The sequence below is a fragment of the Prinia subflava genome, chromosome 8 (genome assembly GCF_021018805.1).
Source record: "Prinia subflava isolate CZ2003 ecotype Zambia chromosome 8, Cam_Psub_1.2, whole genome shotgun sequence".
Classification (NCBI taxonomy): domain Eukaryota; kingdom Metazoa; phylum Chordata; class Aves; order Passeriformes; family Cisticolidae; genus Prinia; species Prinia subflava.
In genome coordinates this window covers 29,878,867-29,894,320 of record NC_086254.1, presented here as the reverse complement: position 1 = coordinate 29,894,320, position 15,454 = coordinate 29,878,867, and the positions used below count along the sequence as shown (strand labels likewise).

General features: G+C 61.7%; 1 protein-coding gene across 2 annotated transcripts; it reads left to right on the top strand.

Moving 5' to 3' along the window:
• Positions 1-1,803: 1,803 nt before the first annotated feature.
• Positions 1,804-14,583, top strand: VSTM2L (V-set and transmembrane domain containing 2 like). Of its 2 annotated transcripts, none has more exons than XM_063404510.1 (4): positions 1,804-2,052; positions 9,406-9,575; positions 10,663-10,713; positions 13,245-14,583. In XM_063404510.1, exons 1-4 carry the CDS (start codon positions 1,944-1,946, stop codon positions 13,554-13,556), a joined length of 642 nt encoding a protein of 213 aa, XP_063260580.1. In that variant the 5' UTR covers positions 1,804-1,943; the 3' UTR covers positions 13,557-14,583. The 2 variants fall into 2 exon arrangements, with proteins under 2 accessions (XP_063260580.1, XP_063260579.1); XM_063404509.1 differs by having other exon boundaries at positions 9,403-9,575.
• The last annotated feature ends 871 nt before the right edge of the window (positions 14,584-15,454 follow it).

Below are 15,454 nucleotides of genomic sequence, written 5' to 3'. Positions count from 1 at the left end.
TCTGTCACCGCTGCTCCCTCCTTCCCTCAGCTTTTAACTCCAGAGGGAGTAATGAACTTGGGCAGAGATCAATGCTCTGCTCTCAGCCAGGCTTGATTCTGACATGCAGCAAATGCTGCAGCAGGTACAACTTTTTTTTTTTTTTTTTTTTTTTTTTTTTTTTTTTTTTTTTAATTATTGATTGGTAATGTAGGTACGAGGCAGCACAGCTCCTGGCCAGGGACCTGCCTTGCTGGAGGGGACTGGGAAGAATACCCCCACTCCTTCTGGAGCCCTGCCAAGGGAAGGCTGAGGAAATACAGTCAGTATTTTCAAATCCAATTTAAAGAATCTCTTTGCAGCCAACATCTGTCATCTCATGGCAGAAAACACCTGAAATAATCTGATTTTTTCTGTTTATCTAGAGAGCAAATAATATCCTTTTGATTGCTCTGTTGCATACAGATACTCTGGTATGAGTGACGCCCTGCTCTGTGCTGAGGCCAGTGCTTAGAACAGGGATACAGCACCCCTGGGCCCCTTGGTGAATTTTAGGCTTTTCAGAAGAGGTGTATGGACTGCTCAGGTGCTGGTGCTGTGGTTGTGACCTGCTGTGAGGTGCAGCTCTGGAAGTGTTGGTGCTGTTGGTGTGTTTGGCCTCAGGATTTGTGCACCCAAAGGGACATCAGGATCCTACGGTTCCATGAAATCCTGCTCATGGCAGGGGCAGGGTGGCTGTTCCAGCTCTCTCTGGTGCCACTGGCCACACTTCAGCTGGGCTCTGAGAGTTTGTGTGAGCTTGCAGTCCACCCCAGCTGCAGGTTTTTCATTTTGAGACAAATCTTGCACAGTCTGCATACACATTGGGACCTGTGTCCTTGCTCTTCCTGTACACATTTCAAAAACCCCTCGAACTGCCCCAGAGGGGCCCTGGCACTTGCGGTGAAGCCGCAGCACCGGGCACCACAACCGCGGGGCACTGGGGCCGTGCTGAGATGAACTGGATCGCACTGGGCTGAGCGGTACTGGGCCGTGCCGTACCGGGCCGTTCCGTACCGGGCTGGTCGGGCGGAGCTGCCGTCTGCCCCGGGTGCTGTCCCGGACGCTGTCCCGGGTGCTGAAGGCTCCCCCGCCGGGACCGGCGGTGCCCGGGGTCTCGCCCCGCCGGGAGCGGGGGCCGGGCCCGCCGGGGATGCCAGGGAGAAACCTTTCCCTGCTGGGACCTGTGGGTGCCGCGGGGCTCCGGCCGTGCGGGTGGTCTCAGGCGGGACGGGGGGCCCTGGGGGTGCCGAGGGTCCCGTGGGCGCGGCGGTGCCGGCGGGTCCCGCCAGGTCCCGGCAGTGCAGAGGAGGCGTCCGGGTGGGGGGGTGCCAGGAACCCCGGGGTTCCGGGGGCTCCCGGCGGTGTGGGGCACAGCGGGGGTGTCCCGGTGGGGCGGTATCGGGGTGTCCCGGCGCTGCGGAGCGAGGGCCCGGCAGGGCAGCACGGGGGGGTCCCGGCGGTGCCGGGGGTCCGGCGGGGCAGCACGGGGGGGTCCCGGCGGTGCCGGGGGTCCGGCGGGGCAGCACGGGGGGGTCCGGCGGTGCCGGGGGTCCGGCGGGGCAGCACGGGGGGGTCCCGGCGGTGCCGGGGGTCCCGCGGGGCAGCACGGGGGGTCCCGGCGGGGCAGCACGGGGGGGTCCCGGCCGTGCCGGGGGTCCCGCGGGGTCCCGGCGGGTCCGGCCCCGCCCGCGCAGTTTGGGAATGAACCGTGGGAAAAAAACTTGGGGGGTGCGCGCGGGCCGGGATCCCTCCGCCGGGCGGGGGAGGCTCCGGGCGAGCCGCGGCACCGCCTCGGCGCGCGGCGCCCTCCGCGCGAGGGAAGAGCTCCGCAGCGCGGCGGCGCCGGGACCGCGGCGCAGCCCCGGGGACAGGGCTCGGCCCGGCGGCGCCGCCGCCCCCGGGACGGACGCGCCCTCGGCAAGATGGGCGCCCTGGCCCTGGCCCTGGGGATTTTCCACTACCTGGGGCTCTACCTGCAGCTCGGCGCCGCCTCCCGGCACCCCCCGTGGGACGCCCCGGCGGCGGGCAGCGGTGAGGCGGCGGCCGGGGCTCGGGAAGGGGGCGGCTGAGCGGCGGGAGCTCCCGGGGCTCGGTGCCCCGCGGGGCTGGCGGAGGGTCGGGGCGGCTCCTGCCCGGGCAGCGGGACGGGTGCGGGGGCTCGGGGGTCCCGGTCGGGCTCCGCCGCCGAGGGCAGCCCCGCGTCGCGGTCCGTCGCGCCGGCGGCTCGAGGAGCGAGGGGCAGCCGGGCGAGCCGGGGTTGGGCTCCGCCGCTCCTGTCTCCGGAGCCCGGGGGGCGGCCTCTGCCTTCGCCGCTGGGCTGCCGAGTCGGGGGCTCTGCACGGTCCGTCCCGGTGCCTGCGGCCACTCGCACCCCGGGTCCGTGAGCCTCCCGGTGCCGCCGCCACCACCCGCACTCCGTGTCCGTGAACCTCCCGGCGCGCCTCCCTGTGCCCGCCGCCGTCCGCACCCCGTCTCCGTGCGTCTCACGGTGCCGCCGCCACCACCCGCACCCCGCGTCCGCGAAGCTCCCGGTGCCGCCGCCCGCCCCGTGCGGTGCCCCACGCCCCGGCAGCGGGGCTTCCCCGCCGCCTCCCGCTCCTCCGCTCCCTCCGGTGCACGGTGGTTCGGCGGGTCGGTGCTGCCGAGCCCGCCGGGATTCACCGGGGCTGGGGAAGGGGAACCTCTCCCTGCATCCCGCACCCTCCGGTGAGGAACCTGGCGTAGGGGCAGCTCCCTCGTGGGTACCGAGAAGGTGACAGGGGACCAAGCCCCCTCAGAGGAGGCTGTTGAGACCCTCGTGGTTCTCTGTGGAGTGACACGGGCACGGTCAGTCTTAGCCCGAGGAGAGACCACGGGAACACGCTGGGTGCCCGGATCCAGCTCCGGGGCCTCCCGTGTGCGGAGGGACCCGCTCTGTGCCCCGAGGAGCCTCCAGGCACAGAACGCCAGCGTGGAAGGTGTGAGGTGTCCCGCAGTTTGTGGTGTCCCGCAGCCGCGCGTGGGCTGGCAGGCACCCGCCTGCCCAGGGGAGGGATGCTCAGCCTCTGCATCGGGGGTTCACAGCGGGAGAGTTTCCAGACCTGCCAGACGGAAAGGTGGGTGAAGAGCCTCCATTAGCCTCCACTGCTCCCCTCAGAAATTCAGCAATAGGCGAATAAATAGTGAAATGGTCGCTGTGAGGGAACAGGGAGCCAAGGAGATGAAATGTTCTGGGAGGGCGAGTGCACTTTGGAGCCACATTACAGCTCGCTACTCGAGCAGTTCTGCAGCAACTCACTTAATCACAACAGAAACCTTTATTAACGATACTGAAAAGCAGTGAATAAGTGGGTCATGTATAATAAGCCATTTGTGTTCAGTAGGTGAATACCAATTTGATAAAAGCTGTGTGTGCTGAAAACCTGTATAAATCGCTGTTTAGCAGATTGGAGACTGATCATTTCATTACCGGCAGGTGCAGCTTTCCCTCCACACCCCGAGAGTCCAGCAGGTTGGAGAAGGGCGGGAGAGGGGCTGTGGCCAGCGGGATGGGTTCGGCTGTGGCCGCCGGGCACGGGCAGGTCCTGCCAGGCTCTGCCCGCAGGAGGCAGCGCCCGGAGCTCGCCGCCATCTCTGCCCTGTGCCGGAGGCCTGGAGGAGCCTGCACGGCATCGCGAGGCTCTGGCACAGCCCCGGAGTGCGTTCACTCTTCCTTTTAACTTGTCCATGCCGGATGCAGCGAGGGAATTGACCGGGAGCAGCATGTGCTCCGCAGGCATCAGCGAGCAGCCATGAGCACCCCTGGGGCACGGGCAGCTCCCCAGTCCTGCCACCCCACAGCAGGCAGCGAGGTTCTGCTGGCAGGGCAGCCACGGCTGGGGGAGGGAAAAGTCACAGAGAAAGTCCTTTACCTGCCCCCACAGCAAAGGCTCTGCCTTTGGCAAGGATGGAGCCAGGATGGGCTCCAACTGCCCTGTGAGAGCATCTGAGCCGCAGGATTCTTCCCACCATCCCTTCCCTACCCACAGTGCTGCCTCTCCCCCTTCTCTCCTCTCCTCAGGCTGGTGCCTTCAATTATTCATGCCCCCCATTGCAGCCTGTGCACGCTGGGCTGCTGCCATCGGCTTTCTCATGCGCTGCCTGGGAAGCTCCAGCCGCCTTCCCAGCCTGCTGGCTCCGGAGCGGGGCAGGGGAGCCGTGCCGTGAGGAGGAGCTGCCCGCCTTCTTCCCGGCACCGTGTACAGGCGATATCGCCTCGCCTCAGCAGAGCCGCGGCTTGAGGCTGGAGGGATCGGTGCCCCGGCTCCCCAGGGTGCTGCCCTGCTCCGTTCCCACACACTCCAGTGATTATTCTATCAATTACTTTCATAAACACTTTGCATTCTGCCGGATTTTTTCACACTTCCTGGTGGGAATTCTCCATGCGATGTGTTTTTCCTGCTGCTGTTCGTGCAGTCATTCAGTGCAATTACATCTGACACCTCTCCTCATCAAACGTCTGGGCTTTCTCTTCCCTTGAAGCGGCTGACAGACGATGGGCCAGACACTGGGAATTATTACGTTAGGACAGTGACAGCTAATTTTAATCATAACGATCCCCCCTGTGAGCGGGGCAGGAATCGACCAAGAGCCGCAGGGCTGCGCGCGGTCTGGGAGCTGTGGGCAGCACGGCAGGGCTGGAGCGGGGACCTGGAGAGGGCCAGGGAGCTGCAGGCTCTGCACTGCTGCCTGCTTCATTAGGGGCTGCTCCGGGGGCCACAGGGATGCCCAGGTACCTGCTGGGCCCTCTCCCTTTCACGGCTCCTCTGGGATTTTGGTTCATGATGTGAGTGGGACTTGTGCACCTCAGGATAGACAGCCCTTCCTGGTCCCATCCTCCACAGCTCTGGCTCTCTCTGAGCTGCTCTGTTCCACAGCTGTTTCCCCTCCTGCAGGGCTCTTTCCTGTCTGTTTGCCCCCTCCCTAAGGCTCCATCTGCGGTGGGTGCCTGGCAGCACCGGGAATGTTCCCTGGGCTTGGTGGTGAGGAGTGCATTGATCCTTTTGTGGTGTGCTCCGTGTGAAGCTGGATCGGGATGAGCTCAGCAGGGATGGGGTGGGCAGAGCTGGGCAGGAGGGCGCAGTGTCCATGAGCACCAGCACTGCCAGCTCTGTGGGATGTACCAGCACCTGTGTGTGCTGTGGGCAGCTCTCAGCAGCGGCTGCCTGTGCTGGTGATGGGTGTTTTGGGTGATGAGTGTGAGACCAGGGGAGCTGATCCTGCCTGCCCCATCCCATTCCTGCTGTATGATTCCAGCTGAGAATCCTCCCCTGGCTGCTGGGAACCATCCCCTGGCAGAGAGCAGCACCAGAGCGAGTGGTGGCTGCACACACTGCTGGAGCCCCACTGGGAGCTGTCAAAAAAAGGCCGTTTTAGGGCTTTGCTGCTTATACTATCAAATAACAGCTCTTCCTTGAGCCCCTTGGGAGGGAATTGTCTGAGAACTGTGAGTCTCCAGGAACCAGATGGGAGCAGTAAGTCCCTTGTGTGGGCAAAGCTTTGTGTAGCGGGGCCAGACTGGAGAGACTGAGCACTGACCTCTCTCTTGTTGAGGGGGTTAAACACTGGGGGAGTGGGAAGCACTGGGGGCAGGAGCTGGGGCAGCCCAGAGTAATGGGGCACTGTTGGGAGTATCTACAGTTTTCAAGGTTAATTCCAGCTCTCTGGTGAGGTGAGTGCTGGCCTGATCAGAGCCACTGAATTAGGTGGGGTGTTTTTGTCTTTAATTCACATGCTGCAAATTTGAGCTCCTTCTGCTGCTCATATGACTGCAAAGAGGGGCAGAGCAGAGGCGCTGCCATCCCCAGCGTGTGGCGGGAGCCTCCCGGCCCCAGCCACGGCCGCAAATCTCCAGCCTGACGCGTCTCGTGGGAAGGGAGGCGGCTGGATGGCTGGAGGAGAGCAGCGCTCACCGCCAAAGTCCTCTGCCCGCTCAGCCGCCGGGGCCGGAGCCGCCTGCCCTCTCTCAGCGGTGATGCGGCCGTCACGCCGCGTTTATGCAGCGCTTTGCTCCGCGATGTGTTTTCAGCGCCCCGGGGTCAGCATCCCTGCTCGCAGGCTTGTCAGAGGGAGCCGCATCCGCAGCTGTTAGCGGCGGTGGGAAGGGGAGGAGAGGCAAAGGGAGGGAGGCTGCAGCCCGACCCGTGCAGCAGCCTCTGGCAGATCGGGTGTCCCCATGGTGGGGACAGTGTGGGTCACACAGGCACTGGGGTAGTGCCCAGGCCTCTTCTGGATCCATCCAGAGGGTGCCTCCTGTGCCTCCCGATCCCCCGGGATGGCTCTTGCTCAGGCAGGCTGTGCCTAGGGGTGGGGAGGTCCTGTGGCAGCCAGGAGGGTCCGTCTGTCTCTGTGTCCCTGTCCGTGTGCTGGGGTGTGTCTCGGGTGCCTTTGCTGCAGGCAGGACACGGTGCCCCTGAAGCCGGGGCTGTCGCTGTCCATCAGACACGGGACCCGTGGGCGAAGGGGAGGCTGCTGGAGGGGTCTGGGGAGGGGACGGTGCCAGAGGGGCTGTGGGTGCCTGGGGACAGTGTCAGCGGTGGTGGATTGTGTTGGACACTTTTGCTTTTCCTGCAGCAGTGCAGCGCAAACCCAGCAGGTCAGAGCCGGCCCCACACCAGGGACGCGGGGCAGGGTCTGGATGGACACTCCAGTGGGCAGGAGCAGGAGCAGAGGGACATTTCAGCTCCCCCAGCCCCTGTCCCTGTCCCGCATGGGATGGAGCCAGCCACAGCCTCGCTGCCTGCTTGGCACTTGTCCCACACCCCACCAGCTCGGCTGCAGCTCCAGCCAGGGGCTCCAGCTCCGTTGGGCAGAGAAAGAGGCTCCTGACTCCCAGCTTAGGGAAAAAAATCCCCCCCGGAGCCAGAACCTGAGCTGACCGGGTGATTAACAGGCATTGCAAATGTCCAAAGCATATTTCATTGTCCTCCAGTCCACCTTTACACAACAATTAGCCTGAGTTCGTGCCCATGGCTTTGCTGCTCCGGTGGGTCCTGGGTGCCCTGGGGGGGCTTGGTGGGGGTTATGGAAGCTGGCACAGCCGTGGAATGGCAGGCAGCAGGCAGAGTCCTGGAGAGGCTCCTGGGGCTGCAAGGCTTTCTGTGCTCATGGGGCCTCAGACGAGGCAGGGGGATGGAGCAGGGCTCTGCAGGTCATGTCCAGGTACTCGGGGCAATGCATGACCTGCTCTTGCTCCAGCACAGCCCCAACCCCGCTGCCAGCAGCCCTCTTCCCGTGCACTGCATGACCAAGGTGAGGGATGGTGCCCACCACAGGGAGAGACCCTGCAGCCCGTCTATCTCTGGTTTATGAGAGCACCAAGCCGTCCCAGCAGGCCTTTTCAATTCTGTTTATCTGTGTTTCCCCATTGAGTTCATTTTATTTCCCCTGATTTTTATTTCCTGGAAGATTTATTGATTCTGGTGTTCTCAGTTTATGACAGGTAGCAGGCCATAAAGCACAGGGAGCAGCAGCCCCTGCCCCCTCCCTCCCGCTGTGGGGATGTGGCTCCAATGTCAGTGTGGGGAGAGGGACGGGGCTGGGGTGGGCAGGGGACCGGGACACTGCAGGGACAGGACACTGGGCAGAGCTGGTGACTTGTCCAGTGTTCACAGGAGCAGGGTAGAGGCAGTTTGGCTGACCCAGTGCAGGGTCCATGCCCAGCCTGGGGGGACTCTGATCCCCACCCGTGTCCCTGTCAGGGGCAGGGCTGGGGGTGCAGTGAGTGACCTCTGTCCAGGCAGGGCCGGGGTCCACGGCATCTATCAGGGAGGTGCTGCTGGAGGACAAATCTGAAGGACGTGTCCGCAGCAAAGGTGATGACCCTGGGTATCCATCTGCAGGATCTTTGCTCCCCTGGATGCGCTTGGAGGCGGCCGAGCTCTGGGGTTAATTAATACATACGCTTCCCAATTAAAATCGGAAAGAAAGAAGGCTCTTGATTCAATCCAGCCTTTTCTCAGCTTATCTGCCAAATTCCTGTCTGTGGGAGCTGATTTTAATTGTGTTCACAGTAATTTGGACCTGGCTGGAGCTCTCAGGCCGTCACCCTTCCCCTGCACTGCTGGAGCTGTGGTGTCTGGAGGGCTGGTGCAGGCTCTGCTGGGACCCACTGGCTTTGGCTATTGCTCCTGCCAGCAGGAATTCTGTGGGGTGAGAGCCTGATCCTGGCTGCAGGCAGGGAATGAGTGGGCAAGTGTTGGTTAGGGACTGGACACAACACCCTCAGCAGCTCCGGGTGCTTGGAGCACGCTTTGTCCTGCTCCTCCCCCAGCACTCGGTCACCAGAGCTGTTCCCTTGCCTGGGGTTCCCTCCAGTCCCCAGCACAGAATCCATGAGGCTGCTGGTGCTGGGTTCTGGGAGAACAGGATGTGGGAATGGCACTGGGAACCCCACCAGGACACCCTGCCTTGTAAAACCAGCGTTGGGTATTTTCCTCTGTTCCCTGCTGAGATGGATTAAAGGAAAGCAATAAGTGGATGGGATTTCCATGCGTCCAGAGGGACAGGGAGATATTAGAGGTATTAACTTTTTGTCTGGGCTGATAATAATTGGCTTTCAGAGGGATCAAGGCCGGGGAGAGTGTTGCTCCCGACAGGCTGTGTGTCCCAGAGGGCTCCGATGGGAGCTGCCCTGTGGCCGTGAGCCGGCAGTGCCGGCAGCATGAGGTGGAGAGTGAGGACAGCAGGCAGAGGGCAGCCTCGGCAGCAGAAGCAGTGACCGGGATGTGCAGGGACTGGCAGCCCTGTCCCCGTGCCGTGCCACTGAGAAGCCACGGCACCGACCGTGGCAGCAGCGTTTGCCGGTGCCCTGCACGCTGGGGCCGTCTGTGCGGAGGAATAACAGTCTCTCCAGAGGAGATGAAAAGAATTCTAATTACATCTCCCAACAATATTTGTTTTGAGCGAGGAAAGCAAACCATATGGCGTGTGGGAGCCTGTTTGGGGTTCGCATTAAGTGAGGATTTGTTTTTCAGTTATGTCCTGATCCGAGTGAGATGCGATCATGCTGTTTCCTTCACCTCAGAGGTGCAGCAGGTCCCACACTCGTTCCGTGGCAGGGTCTGGGGGATGCTGTGGGAGCAGGGGGCCACAGACTCCTGCTCCCTCCCTTTCCCCCACTGCTCTTTGCAAAGTGCCAGGGTGGGGCCACGCAGCTCTGCTGGGTGGGAAGGGGACACTGGGGTGGGAAAGGAGAAGTTGGGCATGGCAGAATCTGTCTGCTCTGCCACAGGGGCTGGGTCTGTTTGGCAGGGAAGGATGCAGGCACTGCTGGTGGCTCTGTCTGTGTGGCTGGGGGCATTGTCCTTCACTGGGACAGCGCTGTGTCCCCACAGGCACCCACAGTCCTGGCTCTGTCTCCAGCAGCTCTGTTCACCGAGACGCCCCACGACATGACGGCGCAGGCGGGTGAGGATGTGGAGATGGCGTGCTCCTTCCGCGGCAGCGGCTCCCCCTCCTACTCCCTCGAGATCCAGTGGTGGTACGTCCGCAACCACAAGGACTGGACGGACAAACAGACGTGGGCTTCCAGTCAGGTAATGCCCCTCATCCTCCTCGTGCGCGGCAGCACGGAGAGGCGGAGCCCTTCAGGCAGAGCCTTTACCTGCACTTGCCATGGGGAAGGGCTTTGTTTGCAGCCACTGGTGGGTTTGGGTGGGGGACCCCAACCCGCAGCAGCATCCCCAGATTCACCCTTTGCTCTGACAGAGAGCAGCCTGAGGGTCCTGTGGTGCAATTAATAGGCTGCATGGGCTGCTCAACATCCAGCTGCACTGAGGATGCTCTGGGGCCAGTGGGGCTGGGCTGTCCTGGCTGCCCTTCCCAGCCAAGGGGCTGCCTGGCCCATTGCCAGGACCTATCCCAGGCTGAGGCTTTGTTTTTGTGCTTGTGCCTTTGCCTATCTCACCACCAGCTCATCCCTTCGGGCCCTGCACCCTCCATCCCTCCCTTGTCCCCTGTTTCCCTGTGTATTGGTCCAGCAAACAGCCTCTCTTCATTTCTCTCTCTGTTCACACAGAGATAAGGGCCAAAGAATGGGAAACGGCTTTGGGGATTTTAATGAGCCTTTATTGTAGTGTCTTTGGCAGGGCTGCTGCTGGTGTAGCCATAAATTGAGAAGCCTCAGGGCACGGCTGCCAGGATGGGGGGAGCTCTGCCAGGGGTTGAGGGTGGACAGGGTCAAGGGCACTGGAGGCATTGGGAATGCACAGCCAGTGGCTGCTGGAGGGGAATATTGGTGCCAGTGGGGCAGGTGCTGGCAGTGATGGGGACAGAGTTCCAGGGACAAGGTTCACTGCTGCAGCAGTGATGCCACAGTCATTAGAGCTCCATCCTCACTTCTGGATCATGGGGAACATCTGGAGCTGAGATGCAGTGGGACCTGTGGGTGAGCACCCCATGCTCCCTGGCTGCTGCACTGCTGCTGGTTCCTCCCATCCCAGGTGCCCAGCGTGGCTTCACCTGCCCTGGGTGCCTGGGTTTGCTGGAGCTGGGCAGTCTCTTCTCTCTTCCCCCTTCTCCCTCTTCCTTCTTGCTTGGGGCAGCCATCCTGGGAGTGGGAAGGGGTCTGGTGGGCCGAGCTGACCATTTGTCTTCCCTCTCTGGTCTCCCTCTACCCCACAGCTGAAATCATCACCACCAGAGGAGCCCGGGAAAGAGGCGACAAAAATCAGCGTGAGTTTGGGTGGTGGTTCCTGTGGGGGGCTGCACTTGAGGGCTCACCAGGACATCCTGCCGGTCCCAGTGCCACAGGCTGGGAACACCAGGGTGGGAGAACTGGGTCTGTCTTGACTCAGTCCTGGGGGTGACAAGGGTGAGGGGTGGCTGCCACGCTCTCCCTGGCACTGAGAGGCACATCCTGGATCCTGAGCCTCGTCCGGCATCTGAATGACACATTAATGCCAGGGATAAAATAATCCAATTGACTCAGTGGATTAGCATCCCAAAGCCATTTAGGCTCATGTGAGCAGAATGAGGAGCCACTAATCAGTTAAATAAAACATTCTTGCCTTCTGCTGCCAGGTGTGTGTCCCCCTGGCTCTCCCTGCCTTGGGGAGCTCTGTGTTTGGGGGTGCCACAGACACAAAGCAGTGCTGGAAAGCTTCCCACCATCACCTGGCAGCCTCACCTGGCACTTCCATTTCTCCTTCACTGCGTGAACAAGGGGGGGATGGGGTTGGTCAGCCAGTTGAGGCTTCTCAAATGGGTGTCCTCACATCCAGGATCAGTCTCTCATCCCTGGGGAACCCTTCCCAAGAGAGAGCATCACCTTTCAGGAACCATCTGCAGGATCAGTGCATGTTTCTCTTGATGGTAACAAATCCCCCTCCAGGGGCCATGTCCCCTTTGATTAATTGACACCCATATCCAAACTTAATCAGGTTTCTCCAGGATCTGTTCCTCACCTGGGTGCTGTGGCTCCCTGTCCCACCAGCAACAAAGTTCCAGGACTGCCAGACCCTGTCTGCTGGAGCCCGGGGGGCTGCTGCTCCCTGCATCCCACCCAAGCCCTGCTCCAGGGGCAGGATGGGCTACGGTGGGTGCATGGAGCCATCCTGGGGCCAGCACTCTCTCTCAGCTCAACTGGTGCACGTTTCAGCATAATTAGGCAGTTAATTGCACGCTGGGATGGAATTGATGGGTGTGCAAGTGCAACCGGGATTTATTTTGAATCATTCCAGGTCTCTGCTGCCTCCTCCAGATCCAGCCAGCAGGGAGAGGCTGGAGCTTCAAACCTCTTTTGTTTGTTGTTATTTCAAATGTCCTTGGTAATTAAGTGTTTATGGAATGGAGGAGGTAAATGAGCATGGGCGGCTCTGATGGAACTCGAGGTACAGCCACAACAGCAGCTGACTGGGAACAAACAGCAGAGTCAAACAGGGAGGGGGGGATGTAGATCCCAAGCAGGAGCCACCGTGCACCCCTTGGCCGTGTGTTATCCACCAAACACACCTGGTGCTGGAGGGATGAAGAGAGGTGAAACATGATGGGTTTGGGTTTATTTTTTTCCCCTTTGACTCCAACAGCACAGGGCTGAGCTGGGGCTGGGCACAGCAAATCTGCCCTTCCTGGCTGTGCCAGGGGCTCTGCCCCGTTCCTGTGGGCAGTGAGGGCCATCACTGCCCTGCCTGTGCTGGCAGAGCCACAGGAATTATGTCTGGTCATAAAATCTCCCCTCCTGAGGCTCGGTGACCTGTGGGGTAGTGGCTCCATGGCCACCGGCGGCACCAGCAAATTGGGGTTTTATTTTATTAGTTCTAAATTTCCCAGCCATTAATTTCAGTGACTTCTGGCTCTCCCGACGAGGAGGTTTTTTTGAAGCTCCTTTCCCATGACAGTCTCAGCATCTGGACACACGTGCACCAGAGCCTGGCAGCTCCTGCCCCTGCCTCGTCCTGTGCCCCCAGACCTCCACTTCCAGCAACGCAGGATTGGGGCTCAGGGCTGCACATGGCCACTGAGCAGCCCTGAGAGGCTGTTTGGGGTGGCCCTGGCTGTGACCTGTGGCACCAGCTGCCTCTCAGCAGCCCCTGGTGTGCAGGGCAGCTGACTGCAGCAGCCTGTGTGTGCTCATGTGTGTTTGTATGTGCTTGTATGTGCACGTGTGGGAAGGTGTCTTCATGTTCCAGCACTGGATGCCCCCACAGTGAGGGGCCATTGAGGGGCCCTGGTCCCCCCCACTGCCTCCTGTGCTGTTTGGGGTGGGTTTTGCCCCTCTCCAGCCCCGTTTCCAAACACCATAAAATCCTCAGCTAACAAATGCAGCGGCGAGTAGAAAAACGGCCTTTGCCATCCAGTGTGATTATAGGGAACAGAGCCAGGGGCCTCGGGGTGGGTTATAAATCTGATTTATTGACCCAGCCCAGAGCAGCCGCAGCTCTGGCTAGTGAGTAAGTCTTAAATTTCATTGGGTGATAAATACTGAGAGCGAATCAATTTGGTAGAAAAGCTAATTAGCCAGCGTGGTTCCGCATCGATCTCCGAGCCCCGCGTGGCCGGGTGCGAGCCAGGGCTTCCATCATCCTGTGGGCCCAGGCTGGGGCTGAATCCCCCCACAACAACTTCACCAACCTTTGCCGTGTCCTCCCCAGCACACGGCTGGAGCGTGGCGTGGTGGCACACGGCCGGGGGATGGCACTGACCCGGGTGTCTGGGGACAGTGGCAGTCCCTGGGGCCCCCTGACGGCCCGTCTGCCCCGATGCAGGTGGTGAAGGTGGTCGGCAGCAACATCTCCCACAAGCTGCGGCTGTCGCGAGTGAAGCTGGAGGACGAGGGGACGTACGAGTGCCGGGTGATCGATTCCAGCGACGGCAAGGCACGGCACCACAAGGTGAAGGCGTACCTGCGGGTGGAGGCAGCGGGGGGCCCGGGGCACCCCCAGGACACCGAGCTGCGGGAGGCCCCGCTGGCAGAGCTCACCGCGCCGGGCTCAGCCCACGCACACCACCACCACCACCACCACAAAGCCGGGAGGGAGCTGAAGAAGCGCTCGGCAGACACCTCCTGTGTGCTGTAGGTGGGCGGTGTAGGGGGACAAAGGAGCCCCCTCCGCCCCGGACTCAGCGGAGCCATCAGGGCCCCGCACCCCCTGCCAGAGACTGGCCCCACCACCCCGTCTTGTCCAGCACCCCTCACCACCCCCTGTCCCTCAGGGCGCCGCGGGTTTCTCCCCAGCCACGGGGCACAGCGGAGCCAGGGCTGGGCGCGGTGCGGGGGCCGGACCCGTCAGTGCCACGGGTGCATGGCCGGGGCCGTGCCCGGGCCGGGGCGTGTGCCCACGCGTGGTGGTCCCCATGCCCCGGCCCTGTGCGGGTGGGCACCCGCTGCCACCGCGGTGCCGCCGGCTGTGCTGTGTCCCAGCTCTCTGCCCAGTGGGGACCCTCCCTGCCTTCCCCTGTGCTTCGCAGACCCAGCCGCCTGTTCCTGTAGGTTGCCCCGTTTAGTTGCTCGGTTCCAGCCCCACAGTGCGTATCTTAGTTCCAGCCTCCATCCTACAGCCCGTGTGTATCCCCCCGCCCTGCCCTGCCCCTGCCTGCCCCGCAGCCCCCCGCACGTCAAGGCCTGAGCTCAGCAGAGGAAGGACGGCACGGCACATTCCTGGCATCCTCCCGGCACGCTCTGGCATCGCTCAGCCAGGCAGCTGCCCGTGCTCCGTGTATGCCTGGGAAGGTGTGCCACGGGAGCTGGCCCCTTGCACCCACCGCTCCTCCTCCCCTTCGCAGAGGATGGGGCCCCCATCCTGCTGCCCGTGCTGGCGGGGCTCTCGGTGCCCCCTCCGTCAAGCATCCCTCCCTCCCTCGCTCCCAGGCCACAGCACCACACTGCCCCGGGCAGGGTCTGTCCCACGGGCTCTCGTGTCGCAGTGCAAACAGCAGAGCCTGTCCCTGCTGCCCCACGGGTGACCACGGCCACTGGGGACAGAGCTGTGGGGAGGGAGAGGGGGGTCCCGAGCCCCCCTGCCCGGGTGCCGGGCGCTGCTCCCCTGCTGCCCCCCAGCCTGCCACCATCAGACCTGCTGCAGCTAATAAAGCTCTTTAAACGAAGCTCTGCGGGTCTGTGCTCTCTGTCGTGGCACGGCAAGGGGACATGGCTTTGGCACTGCCTTGGCTAAAAAGGGGCAGAGCTGGGGCTGCTGGACTGGGGATGGGGATGAGGGTGGGCATCATCACCTGCAACTGAGGGTTCAGAGCTTTAAAAAGCTGCAGCTGGGGCACTGGCCATGTCCAGCCTAGCCCAGCTGCCTGGAGCCCTGCAGCTCCTTTGCAGTTTGTTACCTCCTGCACCTCCATCGTGCTCACCCCTTGCTGTGCTGATGCGAAGGAGAAAGAGCTGGCGGCCCTTTCTGCCACCAGAGGTGTCAGCCTGTGCTGGGGACAGGAACAGGCAGAGGTGGCTGGTGTCTCTGGAGCCTCTGCCACCTGAAGAGCTGTGGTCTCAGGGAGCAAAGGGCACAGGAGAAAAACATTCAGGAGCTGCAGGGCATGGAGAGACTGCTGGTGCAAAACTCCACTTTGCCACAAGCAGCAATGGTGGCTGTGCCATAGCAGTCTCTGGCAGAGCTGTGGAGCTGGAGCTATGCTCAAATTCTCCCAGTCAGGGAATGGGATTGCTGGGGGAAGAAAAGAGATTGGTATGCATTGGTCACCAGTGCAGCAAAACTCAGGACACAGCAGAGGAAAAGACCCAGGGACACGCTAGGGAGGACAGGAGGCTGCAAATCACCTCAGACGGGGAGTAAACAAATTGCTGTGCAGCATAGTGATTTGTAAAGGTGAGCTTTAACAATAACAGGTTTTATTAGAAGAGATTAATTTTGATGAGTGTATAGGAAATTTTGGGAGCAGTAGTCGAGGAGAGAACCCTGCTGGATCTGTGTGCCTGTTGCCAGGGGCTGTGAGTGGGACTGTGCCCCCA

What these genes read in the sequence shown, in the direction of transcription:
- VSTM2L (XM_063404509.1), top strand. Translation starts at nt 1,944, where the DNA reads ATGGGCGCCCTGGCCCTGGCCCTGGGGATTTTCCACTACCTGGGGCTC. An exon ending in CGCCCCGGCGGCGGGCAGCG is followed by an intron (nt 2,053 to 9,402) that starts GTGAGGCGGCGG and finishes CTCTGTCTCCAG; the next exon opens with CAGCTCTGTTCACCGAGACG. An exon ending in AAGAGGCGACAAAAATCAGC is followed by an intron (nt 10,714 to 13,244) that starts GTGAGTTTGGGT and finishes GCCCCGATGCAG; the next exon opens with GTGGTGAAGGTGGTCGGCAG.